Source organism: Girardinichthys multiradiatus, chromosome 9 (assembly GCF_021462225.1).
Source record: "Girardinichthys multiradiatus isolate DD_20200921_A chromosome 9, DD_fGirMul_XY1, whole genome shotgun sequence".
NCBI lineage: Eukaryota > Metazoa > Chordata > Actinopteri > Cyprinodontiformes > Goodeidae > Girardinichthys > Girardinichthys multiradiatus.
The window spans coordinates 9106786-9121429 of record NC_061802.1 but is presented as its reverse complement, the minus strand read 5'-3'; the positions used below and the strand labels follow the sequence as shown (position 1 = coordinate 9121429).

At 39.0% G+C, this 14644-nt stretch overlaps 1 protein-coding gene across 2 annotated transcripts in view; it reads right to left on the bottom strand.

Annotated features, from left to right (window-relative positions):
- Positions 1–272: 272 nt before the first annotated feature.
- Positions 273–14644, bottom strand: part of lepr (leptin receptor) — a 41083-nt gene continuing 26711 nt past the window's right edge. For both annotated transcript variants that reach the window (XM_047375657.1, XM_047375658.1), the window contains 8 exons: positions 14146–14299; positions 11544–11626; positions 9252–9465; positions 6584–6787; positions 6398–6481; positions 6205–6298; positions 5799–5874; positions 273–2208 (listed from right to left, as the gene is read on the bottom strand). In XM_047375657.1, the coding sequence (XP_047231613.1) occupies positions 1342–2208; positions 5799–5874; positions 6205–6298; positions 6398–6481; positions 6584–6787; positions 9252–9465; positions 11544–11626; positions 14146–14299 (1776 nt within the window). In that variant the 3' untranslated portion in view covers positions 273–1341. The remainder of the gene's footprint in view (positions 2209–5798; positions 5875–6204; positions 6299–6397; positions 6482–6583; positions 6788–9251; positions 9466–11543; positions 11627–14145; positions 14300–14644) is intronic.

The window sequence follows — 14644 nt, the reverse complement described above, 5'->3', positions numbered from 1 at the left end:
ATTGTTTGAATGTTTTCTCTAATGTCTGACTGCACTAATCAGTCTCATTGCATCAGTCATGTGAAGCTAAATGGGGGCATTAACTCGATCTATATTTTGGTTTGTTTTTTGGCCCTCATTTTTTAGATGTTTTTTGAAGTTCAACAAATTAAAAACAAACTCTATGACCCATAAGCTGGACGAGCCCCACAATATCAATTTTTGTTCAACACATTAAAAACTAATAGTTCCCTAACAGCGATGTGGCAGTCTCTGCCGAACAAACCACTCAATTTCACAGTAAATTCTTTATTATCACAATGAAAAATAGACAGAACATCTCCATGAAGAATTACAGTGAATTAAGTTTCTATATTTACAATTTTTTAAATCCATCTTATGTAGATTGAAAACATTTTGTCTTTTTTAACAGAAGAAATCTGCTGTCATTTTAATGCTTGACTGACAGAAATGCTACATTGTTCACATACTGAAACCAAACCCCAAATACATTACAACACAAAATACACAAAGACTTAGTTAGCGGATGGTCCAGTCTATACGGAGAATAAATGCACAAGCTGCCAATGAGTGAACAAGGTGCCCACAAAATTCCCTGCAGTAACACATTTTCAGGTGTTCAACGTTTTCAATTTTTTCTTCCTTTTCAGTGTCAAATGTGCTTTAAGGAAGCCAAAAGAGGCAGAATACGGGCCTCTGATGGGTGCGTATCACATCGCTTTCTCAAAAGTCAACTTAAAGCTGAAGTTGAACAAATGAAAAGGATCAGAAATATTTCAGAGACCGTGAAAAGCATCAAATCACTGAATGAAGGCAAGATTTTTTAAGCAAAGAATGACATCTATAGTACAGTTATAAAATGTGATGAAAGTAAACTTTGTAACCTGACCTAAACTTCCTTTGACTTACAACTTCTCTGTCTTGAAGACCAAGTTCCTGCTTTTTCAGTTTGCTAAACTCAGATTTTTTTAAAGAAAAATATCTTTTATCAGTCACTAATACCGATGAAGTTTGATGTTTACACAGAGGAAAATCATATTTAAACCCCAGTACAGGGGAAATAAATGAAGAAACATTTATCTATGAAGAGAGTGCCTTCTTGGCTTCTTTTTCTTTCATGAAATGAACATCAACACGTAATCAGTTATAAGATGAGGTATTTTTACATTTTCAGCTTAGAATGTGCACAGAGCATGAGTGACTGGCTTTGGTAACAGGCTTCCTACTCATTTTTCATGCCAAACCTAAAGGCTTTTTCAGGGTAGGAACACTGTGGTAAATGGCAAACCACGACTCTGTTCACAACACAATGGAGCACGTTTAATAAGAGCTTGTTTGGTGTCATGTTAGTGGGACGTGGTTTGCGTTATGCTTCCTGTACTGAGGCATGTACAGTGAGGCAAAGCTACAAGTCGAATCTTGCAGCATCTTGCTGGGATTCATCGACACCTCTGGGCTGAGCAAAGGATGCAACTCCACAGAAAAATCTTCTCTGTTCAAATTTGCACCTTTCAGCAGCTCACTTTCTGGCTTCTCTTCCTCATTTTCCTCATCCTCTGACATAGGTCTAATTTCTAGATAGTATAAGGGCTTCCCTTGCCTCATGTCTATTTTATCTTCTTGGTTTGATGTTTCAGAAAGCTCCTTTAGGGAGTTGTAGGAGCAGGAGCGTCTTGGATCATCTGATTTTGTACCATGACAGCTGTCCAGTTCCCACAGTCCACCAGGGAAAGATTCAGAGATATCCGAGTTGTTGGCTGAGAAGTTTCCCTCATCGCTGGAGCTGCTCCTACTTCCCTCCTTGTAGTGGAGTTGAAGGGGGGGATGATCCTGATCAGTGAGCAGGACCTTGGAGTATGTGACTGAAGACTGGGCAGACCTGTTAGTGGATCCTGAACCTTGCTCCACCAAGGTATTGACTGGTTTTAGTTTATTTATGGTTATGTTTGAAGTAGTTAAGGAATCTAGACTAATGGCTCCACCAAGGACTGTCTCATGCTCCGGCAACTGGTCAGTTTTTGGGTCTAAATACGGCAGAAATGAGTTAGTCGAAGCAACAGCAGAGTCAGGAGAATAGTATTTTGGGGTGTGGACCAAGGCCTCTGTCAGAGCTTTATTCACCACAATAACGTCAGAGATCTTCTCGGAGGGCAGTGGCAAGGCTGGAAAACCTTCTGGTGGTCGGACAAGGTACTCAAACCTGTCCATCTGGAGAGACAAATGCATTTTAGTAACAGCAAGATCACTTGTTTTACATTTTAAAGCTTGAGATGTAAACGGCATTACAACAATTCAGGTAAAGACAAGGGAGATGGTGGGAATAGGCATGCTTTATGGAGTAAAGGGATGCTTTACTCCTATTCTGGTTAGAATCCATGCTGCTTAGGTGTGGCAGATTGTAACTTTAAGCCGAACATGGCTTCTGAGAAGCTGCAGCAAGTGTCTGCAATGCATATCTTCTGTCACCAACTGTGATAAAAACAGCTGCTTTAAAAAACCTGGACATATAATTTCTAACTAATACAATGAGAATAAATGGGCATCGATAAAATGATGAATTTTTAAAGCAGGTGAGAATAAAAAGAAAGAAATGCACTTAATAATAAAATAATATGTTGTCAAACATAACCTTAGCAAAGGTATGTTGTGTTGAAATTGGTTTTATAACCACTATAATACTTGAAGAAGAAAAAATGTGTTCGTAGTAATATGTATTGCAGTGGGTACTGGGAAAACCAGCTTCTCTTGATTTGAAAACGATGGAGAAATGGGTCCATGACCAAGGTGGAAGATAAATCTGAGTTGTAACAAGAAAACTGTGGGTCTGTTTTGCTGGGACAAGGCTAGGAGGATGCTGAGCTGGTTTCTGAACTGAACCATTTTAAAGAATGTCTTCAGTTGCTTCAATTTGGACGCAGGTATCGTCTTCTCAAGTGTAGGACAAATAGATTCAGGATTTGTTTCGGAGTCACAAAATTTCTTAATGATCTTTTACAATGACCCAAAATATTTTAATATGTTTAATTTATGTATGGTATGGTGTTATGTCAGGTCGACTGTGTTTCTTTAATTCCTGCTGTGCTGAACAACAATTTTCACTTTAGGGATAATAAAGATAATAAAGATGATGATTGGTTTATTGGCTCTGTCCAGACACCTGTTAAGCTGATCCGTTTTCTGCTTGAAGCTGGTCATCTTCTTCACCCTTGACCATACATCTCATATATTGTTCTACTAGAAATGCTCCTCTCTATCCTTTTGTACACCTCCTTGCTGTCTCTTATTTTGATTTGAAGTTTGTAAGATCCTCAACAATTCCCTGTCTCCATTCCCGATGGCTCTTTTTTCTTTTCAAGTATTTCCTCTGGGTCACAGGTGATCCAAGGTAGAGGGTGTTGTCCACAAGTACAGAAGCACATAGTCAGTCACATATTCATTCATAACACTGTTGCCATTTCTGTGTATCCCAGTTTGTGGAATCAAAACAACCTTACAGAGCTTCTTCAGTTTCCTGTGATCATCGTCTCACAACTCTTTTCATCACAGGTTATCTCTGAACAAAAGGTTTAATGCTTTACCAAAAGGATGTCCATCAACTGATGTGTATGGATCCTGAAATTTTCCATAAAACAAATCGAACATTTTGTTTTCTCTGGTAGAGCAGCTGCCAAGATGTGGGCACATTGGATGTGAAGCAGTGACTGCGGCGGGGTTAAAATCTTCAGATATTGCCACAAATGTATCAGGGTGTTGTGTCTGTAGATTAAAAACACTAAGCTGATGACACCACATCCAGAGTCAGCAACTGCTGATGAGGGCATGTGTTGCTACGTTAACACTGGTGAATTCCCTTGGAATTTAATATGGATGAAATCTTACAGCTAACAGTTCAACAATTGGCCTTCAAATACTGTATTTCACAGTATTACACCATCAGTTGTTGACAAGTATTGCTAATCCAACTCCTTTGATTTTCCTGCTTGTCTCTAAATGTCTGTAAGCTGGGCAGAGAGTCATTGAAGTCAGGGATAGGATCATCTAGCCACGTGTCAGTGAAACACATAATGCTCCTTTCCTAATACTGTGAATGAGTTCTTGTTAGCACTTGAAGTGAATCCATTTTGTTTTCCAGAGCTCAGATGTTCTCTATTATTATGGCGTTGGACACAGTGGTAGGGGTTCGTCCTGTAACCGGTGGGTTGCTGGTCTAAACCCCTGCTCCGCCTAGACACTTCACCCGCCTTGCCTGCTGATGGTGGTCATAAAGGCCTGGTGGCGCTGATTGTATGGTGATCTCGCTTCTGTCAGTCTGTCCCATGGCAGCTGTGGTAGCCTGTCAGTGTATGAAGTGTGTATGAATGGGTGGATTACTAATTTTAGTGTAAAGAGCTTTGGAGTCCTCGGACTTGATAAAACACTGTACGGGTAAGGCCATTTATCATCAAAGGATGGCTTGAACTTCCGTCTCTCTCTTTCTCTCTCTCGATTTCTCTGCTATGTTCCTGTCCTTCATCTATATTTCCTTTTTAATTCACCGGTGATTTGGGGTCGCAATTCAGTTATTATTTGAGCTTTTAAGATGTCAATCAGTACCTCCCGGTTATATACTGTGATTTTAGAGGGGTTGGTTCTTCATATTCTGTCTACCAAGTCAAAGCAGATCTCTAAAGTGACATTTTTACACCGCTGCAGGCTATCCAATTCAGATAAGGCTTGGTAACCTTGTTAGGGAAGTTGAGATCAGACTTATTGACCAAAATAGGCCTAAGCCATGCCTTAATTAATGAAATATTCTGCCACTTTTACAGCATTACATGGCAATTTTCATTTCGGACATGGGAATGGATTCATTATTTGACAAATAATTGCTGTGTTCGTTCGTTCGTCGTCTTCCGCTTATCCAGGACCGGGTCGCGGGGGCAGCAGATTCAGCAGAGACGCCCAGACGTCCCTCTCTCCAGACACCTCCTCCAGCTCCTCCAGGGGGAGCCCAAGGCATTCACAGGCCAGCCGAGAGACATAGTCCCTCCAGCGTGTCCTGGGCCGTCCCCTGGGCCTCCTCCCGGTGGGACGTGCCTGGAACACCTCCCGAGGAAGGCGTCCAGGAGGCATCCGGTATAGATGCCCGAGCCACCTCAACTGGCTCCTCTCGATGTGGAGGAGCAGCGGCTCTACTCCGAGCTCCTCCCGGATGGCCGAGCTCCTCACCCTATCTCTAAGGGAGTGCCCGGCCACCTACGGAGGAAGCTCATTTCAGCCGCTTGTATCCGTGATCTCGTTCTTTCGGTCATGACCCAACGTTCATGATCATTGGTGAGGGTAGGAACGTAGACCGACCAGTAAATTGAGAGCTTTGCTTTTCGGCTCAGCTCTCTCTTCACCACAATGGACCGGCACAGCGCCCCCATTACTGTGGCAGCCGCACCGATCCGTCTGTCGATCTCCCGCTCCATTCTTCCCTCGCTCGTGAACAAGACCCCGAGATACTTAAACTCCTCCACTTGAGGCAGGAACTCCCCTCCAACCTGAAGAGGACAAGCCACCCTTTTCTGGTCGAGTACCATGGCCTCGGACTTGCTGTGTTTTATTATTAATTTTTGATTAAAGCAGTTAAACAAATGCTTGTTCTGCTGACTTAAATATGCAAATATATTGTCTAAATGTCTGTTTTTAAAATCGGCTAAGATGATCTTATTCAGCCATTTTGTCATTTTTTTAGTCTTTCTAATTACTTCGTAGCTTTGTAGACTCTAACTCATATGTCAGTGGAGATTTACTTCCATAGATCGTTCTTTTACCCTTTTAAAGTCTAGTGCTTTAGCCCATGAGCATTTGTTCGGGTTTGGAACCTCCTTCCACACAATTTTTTTCATCCTGCAAACACAAAAAGCAAATATTTAGGTTGATTCTTGTATGAAACAACTCCGTCTCCAATCCACTCTCCTGTCTGATTCCTTAACCTCTGATCGGCAAACATCAAATGTAATTACACCCCTTAACCTGTTAAATGTCACTCTTCTAATTTTTCCTAGACAGTGTGTCAGGGACCTCAATTAGACAATACAGCAGAGATTAACATCATTAATAATTTCTTACAGATGTCTGCCTGAAAGACAGATTCTGTTTACACTGATCTCCAATTAACACCCACATAAAAACATAAGATTATTTTCAAAGATCCCTGTGACCAAAACAAGCACTTACTGGTTTTGGGAGAGAACCAGGGTGACAAACACGCCAATGCAAAGGATGGAGATGAACACCAGCGTCATGTAGGCAGGAGGATCTCCTGTCTTCACTGTTTTAAAGTGTAAATTCACATCAGATATTTAACAATACAATGTGCATGCAGGCAGTTTATTGCATACAGAACTAGAAGTGAAAACAAAGAACATACGTAGCGTGAACATCGGTTCCCCTTCTCCATCAGCAAACACAGGATACAAGTGGAAGCCATACTCCTCTGAGCTAAAAAAATCTCCTTTAAAAGATACATTAAAACATACAGCTGGTTACAAGAGAAAACAGAGGAAACCTGCTGTTGCATATAGCAAACAATCACAGATTTGAGAGAATGATTTACCTGGTAAATGGGCAGGGGGATCAGTGTAGGGAAGTCTGGCCCACGTTTGTCCACTCAGACCAAAGTCTTCTGAGTCCTGCTGCTTTGTTGGGAACCACTGAACCACCATGAACAGAGGGACAGAGCTGATATGCAACAGGCTCCAAGACAAGAACACACAGGTGCTGTTTATTAACGAAACGTGGAACGAATGGACACAGCGGCCTGCAGTAAAGGAAAAGAAGCAATGCAGTCAAATGGTACTTGTGGATTGATTTTGATGAACATTAAACAAATTAAGGGGAACTCAAGATTTTGTTTATTTGGAGAGCATTAATAAATAAATTCAGCTATTATTTTATACGGTTGTAGACCTATTCTTATAATTTACTAATGTTTACTTGCAGATACATCTGAACACCTTACACATATGCACATTGCTGGAACCCAGTGCACTGCTCTACATATCTTTGGCTCAGCACAGCTGTTTTCATTTCCTATACCAGCATTTTTAAAACTCTTTGTTTTTTATTTTTATTGTCTACTAGCTTATCTATAGTATATATTTATAACCCCCTAAGGTTGACAGCATAATTCTGTAATATGCCAGGTCCTAGCCTACAGTTGAAACCAGTTTTTTACATGCATACACTGAATAAAAAGTCTTCCTTATATCTTGCCTGACTCTGTTTCCTTGATGTCACACATGGAAAGTGTGAAGTCTGAGTTAATGTCTGTGACTGAAAAAAGGTTTTTGTAGTGTCTGTAACTGTATTTTGTATGACAGTTTCTTTAAATCTTTAAAATAATTATGTTTGTATTATTGCATGTTTAGTTTGACTTCATATTGATTTACCATTCTTACTTATTTTGTTTTATTGCAATATTTTTTCAACAGTTGAATGAAATTTTTGTTTAATTTCACTTTTTTATCCTCCTTTGGGTATTATTTACTAGGGCAGCTTAATATCAGAAAAAGGTTTAATTGCGATATTATTGTTGAAAATTGCGATGACAATACAGATTATGATTAACCTACCCTTACACACCCTCTTCCTGATCTTTAGCCTCTCAGCCACCAAAGATATACATCAGGTGTGAACATTAAGGGCAGTTTGAATCCATCCGACTGGTCAATATTAACAATATTATTGATATGCAGAGCATCAATGCCTGGCATCCTACAGCTCCTTGTGACTGCAATATGATGATGATGATCGTGATTCCATAAGTTGTGCAGATCTAGTATTTATAATATTGATTTACTTAATACTCTTCCACTTGTTTTATCTTAGTTATAGCGCTTTGTGTCAGCCTGCTACATAAAAAGTGCTCTACGAATAAAAGTCGATGAAATAAACAAGGGAAAAGGAAAACAAGGAACATATGTTCTTTAGGACCTATTTCTAATGGTAATTTTTCCAATAGTGTTCTCAGAATAATTACATACCTGTCCATTTTCTGAGGAAATGAAAAATAATTTCTGCACTGCAAGCTTCTACTACTTTAATCATGAAGGCAAACAACACAGACAACCCTGTCATTAAATGCACCCTGGTACTTCACCTGTGTGTTATATTATCTAAAACACGGATATCACGCTAATAGCTGCCAGGCATTAATAAGGGTACACATTATTCTGGTGGTAAACAGGTTACAGTAAACTGGACTAAAACACATCTGTTAATGTAACAGGAAGGTTTCTGACTCATCACAAAATCTCGCTATTTCTGGTTATCAGTATCTGAAAATGTTCAGTCTGTCAGAATGTCCTTTTAAATCCACAGAAAATGTTTTCCTGCAGGAAAATATCAACATGTTTCTCAGCTAATCCCAGTTAGCTCTGACTATCACTAATGGTATCATATAAGGAATGGGTCATATAAGGAATAAAATATGGTATATCATGGAATCTTTTAAAATCTGGATGTGATCGGATGAATTTAAGTTTTCACTAAAAATGTCAGTTTCCTTCCTTAAATAGGTGTTCACAGTGAAACAGCAGTAAAACAAAGACCATACTGGCCACCTGTTTGTCTGTGGTGCTGTGGGCTCAGTCAAGGTTCTTCTACAGAGAGAATGTTTAAATGAATTGAGTTAAATCTGTACATTTCTTCATCAGGGTATGAAAGCAATAAAGGTCTTATTTCACAACAATGTTTTCTGTAGGATATTTGTGCTGTGCTCCTGATAAAATGCCATATTTTCTAAATTGTTAATTTGAGTAAAACAATGTCTCAGGGTGGTCTCATTTTCCAACTATTTGAAAATGTTTCTACTTATTTCTAAAGGAGCATTTTTTTGTATGTATGTATGATAATCACATCAATTACCCGTTCACCAGTAACTGTCTTTTTTTCACAGAACATCCTGGTCAAAAATTTTACTTGTCTAGAAACTTGTGGGTATTTTAGTCATTCATAAACTGTAGAAGAAAATTAAGACTATTATGTAAATGTTTACCAAGAGCCTTAATAAAAATGCACTCCGCAGATTCATCTGATATTATCTTACTTTAGCAAAGAATTTAAATTTAGATTGTTCCAGTAGTTCTAGTTAAACAATGACTGAATATTTCCCTCCAGAACAGGTCCACATCAGAGCAGCTGAGCCTCTCAATGTTGCGCACTAAGTAGATTACCTTCCCTCAGGGACTGCTGAAATGCCCTTTTAAGTCCTTCTTTCTTACGTTTAGGTTCTTTCTCCAGCGTCATGTTGACGTTGTTAACAGAGCTCCCTAGACTATTGTAGGCTTCCACTGTCACAAAATGGAGCTCCTGATTCCACTCAAAGCTGTAGGAGGACACCATATCGATCTGCCTCCTCAGCACAGATCCGTTCGAGGCCTGGTGCTGGACAATAAATCCATCCACACAGTAGGAGTTCCAATTTGCTGGGAAAGACTGGAAAACAAAGGTAAAGATTTATTCTTTCGGTGACTATTGCACTCTAATTCCAATATTTTTAATTAGAAGCACTCATGTCAGAGGTCCCTAACCTTGTGACATTTAACAGTGGAGAATTTTTATTTCTAGGATTTATAAAAAACCAAGAGAAGCACAGCACTATTGGCTAGTAGCTACAATATTACATCACATTACTGCTGTTTAACAGTTGATCAGATTAATTTTCTAACTCAGATTGTGGTGAATGACTGCACTTTTCTAACAGCATACTGATCCTGTGGCAGCCACTCCATAACACAACAAAGTACAGAAATAAAAAACGCTGCTGAAAATCAAATGCACTAGATTAACATTGTTATCAGTAGGTGTGACTACCTCCATAAAAGCAACAATTTAGTTTTTTTCTGGCCTGGAACTTCCAGATGTGTGTTAACACAATGCCTAGGACGAAAATGACAACTGTGATCCCAAAATACTGTTGACCATTAATCTGGGAAGGGTTATGAAGTCATTTCTAAAGAATCGGAAGTTCCTGATTCTATATTAAGAAATATTATTCTAAAGTTGAAAAAATTTAATAAATCTTCTCAGGAGTGGATGTCCCAGTGAATCCAACCCCATCACCCATCTGACTATACAGGCCAAGTTTAGCAAGTTAAATGGTAAAGCTCATGATAATACAGCTAGAAACAGCCTGATCAATCATGAGCTGTACGAAATGGTTGCCAGAAGCAAGTCTCTTCTCACTGAAACGAATATGGCAGCACAAGCGTACGCCAACTGAAACAAAACTGAAGAATGGACCAAAATTTACCTACAACGAAGTGAGAAACCGAGACCCTGTCTACATTATCCCATATAATTAACAAAATGTAGATTTTCTGACGCATTTGCATTTCAATAATTTTGAAATGCTTTCCGAAGCGAGGATTAATAAAAACGTTCTCTGAGGTGTATATGTGTACTGTGAAAGGAAATTCAAAGAACATTAAAATTAAGGGCATTGAAATCCACTTTATACAAATCACAGCAACAATGAAGCAGTTTGTCTCCCCACACGTGTCTTGCTTTGCCCTAACTGTGTATTCCTTAAACCTGAAATACAGGCTGCAGAAGGTAATAGTTGTCAGATAAAACCTGAGCTAAAATTCGTTTTGGAGAATCTCTTGTCGAGCATTGCTTTGGCAAGGCTCAGGTTCATCTTCCTTTGAATTTTGCTAATAACTAATATATTTATAAGGTATTATTTAACACAAGATCTTGCAATATTTTGTGTCAAAGTGAAGTCTGTCTCTCATGCTGTGCAGCATGTAACTTCACCTGGTAAAGTGTAAATAATTATTTTGAGTCACGAATATGAATAAGAGTGATTTTAGCTTGAAATCCTGTTGTATCCATGTTAGAGACTTATTTTGAAGTTAGCAAGGGAATGCTTCGTGCTTTATTGCATTGCTCATCAAGCTGGCTGATATCACTCATTACAAAGGGATTGAAGCTGTCCCACCAGTATTAAATTGTTGGTCTGTGTGAATTTTTGAAACCTGGTAGAAAAAAGCAACATTGCTCTGTGTAACACACAACATATGGAGAAGTCTAAGAAAATCGCACATAGCCAACTGTTAGCTGCTTATGAGGCTAACGCAGGCATCTGCTTCAGAGCACTTCCTTAAACTGTGATTTCATTTTTTTTTATCAAGATAGGACTGCATTTGAATTCATTTAGTTCAAAATCTAAAACACTTGAATAAATCTGAAATGGATAATTCTGCATCAAACATAAATTCCTTAAAACATAGTTTTATGTAAATAAACCCTTTACTCCATTTGTGAAAAAACAAGTGGGACCATTTTCAATACTTTTCATGAATTATTGTACACTGATTAAAGATTCTGCACTTAGCATTTGTGATTGGAGAAAACATTTTTTTGTGGACAAAAAATTTGATTCTTGATTTCCCCAAAATATTGCTAAAATATCTTCTGGTCTTCTGGGTCTTTGTGAACCCATTATTGTGCAACTTCTCACCTTGTGGGCTGGATGTGTCGTTACAACCCAAGCAATATGCTTTGTTTACCTCAAATAGCAGAGTGATGCTAGACTGGCTTCTGTGTGGATCATCTTGACGCATTCTCCAGAAATCAGGCCCACGTTCAGGAGCTGAAGAAGAGACATATCAATCTAATATAAGACAATTTTTACAAGAGATGTACTAAGAACTAAAGCAGTGACTCAAATTGGACTCTTTTGTGTTTGACTAGCCCTGATTGGTGGGGTGAATACTAAACATGCAATCTTTTTTCCTGTCAATGAAGGCATCATACCAACAACAAAATAACAACAGCACACCTTGGAGTGGAACCTTTTACTGAGTAAAGACTCAGCTATGTATTGTCAGTATAAGAGAGGTGTTTGAAAAAACACAGTAATAAGAATCAGAATCAGATCAGGTTTATTGCCAAGTTTGTACAGACAAACAAGGAATTTGACTCCGGTAAACTTTGCTGGTGTTGTTCTGAAGCTCGGACTATCAAGTGTTCATCAGAGAAACATCCTGGGGGAAGAAACTGTCTCTGTGGTGGTTGGTTTTAGCAGACAGCGCTCTGTAGCGCCACCTGAAGGTAAAAACCTAAACAGCTTGTGTGCAGGGTGTATCAGTTCTGCAGATATTTTAGTTGCCCTTTTTCTGACCCTAGATCTGTATAAGTCCAGGATAGAGGGAAAGTCAGCCCTGATGATTCTCTGTGTAGCCCAGATTGTTCATTGTAGTTTGGACCTGTCCTGTTTTGTAGGTGAACCAAACCACACTAAGATGGACAAAGACAGGACAGACTGAATGATGGCAGTGTAGAAGATGACCAGCAGCTCATGTGGAAGGTTGTACTTCTTGAGTTGCCTCAGGAAGTACAGTCACTGCTGGGCCTTCTTCCAAACATTGTCTATGTATGAGGAACATCTCAGGTTTTGAATGGTGGTTCCTAGGAATCGGAAGTGGTCCACAGCAGACACAGTGTTGTTGAGGACGGCTGCCTCAGCAGGAAGTTAGACACCACCAAATGACAGGAAGCTGGACAAATTACAGTAAAGTTGCTCCGTTTTATCCTTTAGAAAAGTCCAGTTCTGTCTCTCATACTGGATGTGGAAATGTTGGCAGCCTTTTGGAAATCTCACAGGTAAGCCGCTCCTTATCTACCGAGAATACGTGCTTGGTAATGGTAACAGCATTAAGCACAAAAAGCATTTTAACTGCTGATATAAGAGGTTAAAATTCTTTGTCTTTGTGTTGAAATCCTGTTTAGCTGCACAGCAGTGTATCACCAACTGTTTCGCTCACACATACAGGATGATGACACCATAAATAACTAATGATCACCATTAAGAAAAGGCTGCGTAAGGTCACTCAAGTAAATTAATTCCTTTTGTTACTTGTCTCATAGTCTGGCCAAGATAAAGTATGTCAGATTGGCAATCCAGGATCATTACTGTTTTAATTCAACGTGTTTTGAACTGTATGCTCAGCCATCAAGCTGAACACTATATGCAGAGTTAACTGAAATTTGGTTTTACCGTGTTTTTGAAAGTTAATCTGTGTTTTCAACCGGCTGATCCTAAAACCGTGATAAAGTTGGATTATTGAATTTATTGGATATAATCTCCTGATCCGAGCTTGGTGCTCATCTTTTCATCCCATTGTCTTATCCTGTTTTATTGCCTTTGTTCTTTCGCACTGGTTTCCCGTGTTGGTTTTTATTGCCCTTTGTTTGAAACAGTTAGCCATCACGTGGTAGCGGCTAGGAGCTAGGCTGCTGATCCAACACCCTCACCTACAGGGATAAATGAGCTTAGAGCTGTTCAGTGTGGCTTCCCATTTCCAAAAAGAACCCAGAGTTTTGATTATTCCCACCTTCGTTCATAAATTGCTGGTTTGATCTCGATTAATACTCAGTGTGCATTCTATATAAATTGATCGATTCTTGCATTTAAGTCTTGATTATTAGTCGATCCTTTAGCAGTTAAGTGAGTGATCTAGTTAGCTGAAAAGTTTGTTGGGCCTGAACAGTTTGGTTGTAAGAGGGAATTATTTTCACGTAGATAAAAAAGAAGTGTTTGTGTTCATTTTGTACTAAAGTGATTTTGTGTCAAAAAAGGTTAGTGCTCGTATCACCCCTTTTGGTAAAATGGTTTGATAATACAGTTACATTTAGCTTCTTTTTGGCAAATAATCATTGACTATTATTAATGACAATTATAATTGTAAGAATTAGGTGCCAATAGCCTAATAATCACCAATAATGTACTTCTAATATCTATTTGTTGTGAATGATTTTGGTTGGAAATGATACGTTCTAAATTATGATTTTTATAATTGTAATTTTTAATAAATGTTCATAATCAAAAAATGTGAATTGCACAACACATCTAAAATCACAATCAGCAGGTCAGAGCTTTACAAATCTGTGATCACAATTTGGGATCGATATGTCTGTTTTTCATTCCTTTTCACTCTTATTGATAAAAGTCAATTTATTTGTTTGTGCTGGTTAACTTAGATTACAAACCTTCCCTTGGTCAATGAGTAACATGAAGCAGTGAATTTCAGTCTTGTTTTATCTGTACATGTTGATATCATATTAAAATGGTGTTATATATAATTCAATTCAGCAGTGAAGCAGGTTTACCTCTGCTGCTTTGAGGGGTGGAGTGGATAGAATCACTCCATTCACTCCAGTATCCGATCCCACTGGTGTGCTTGCAGCGTACTTGAACTACATAGACCTGGCACATGTCTGGTATCTCAACCTCTGCCCAGGGAACCCGCACAGACTCCTCAAACTGCAGAGATATAAATTATTTCACTTTAAGTGGAATAACCCAAAATCACATTTTTCTGGGCTATAAGCATGCAGACAAACTACTGGACAAACTAAAAAGCAATAACTTTACCAACTTTACCACTGATTCGACTCTGGTCTCAGCAATACAATTAGTAATTGAAAGTCATCATTTGTTCCATCTGTTTACCTACTCTTTTAGTTTCCCAAAAGTAGGGAGGAAATGAGTGTGAATCAGGAAGAGGACACAATTGATGGCAAGCCTCCAATTACCAGGAATAATTTGCAATCACTGAACTGGAACATGGTCCCATCAAAATGATGGTGGCTGGTGTAAAACAGTGTG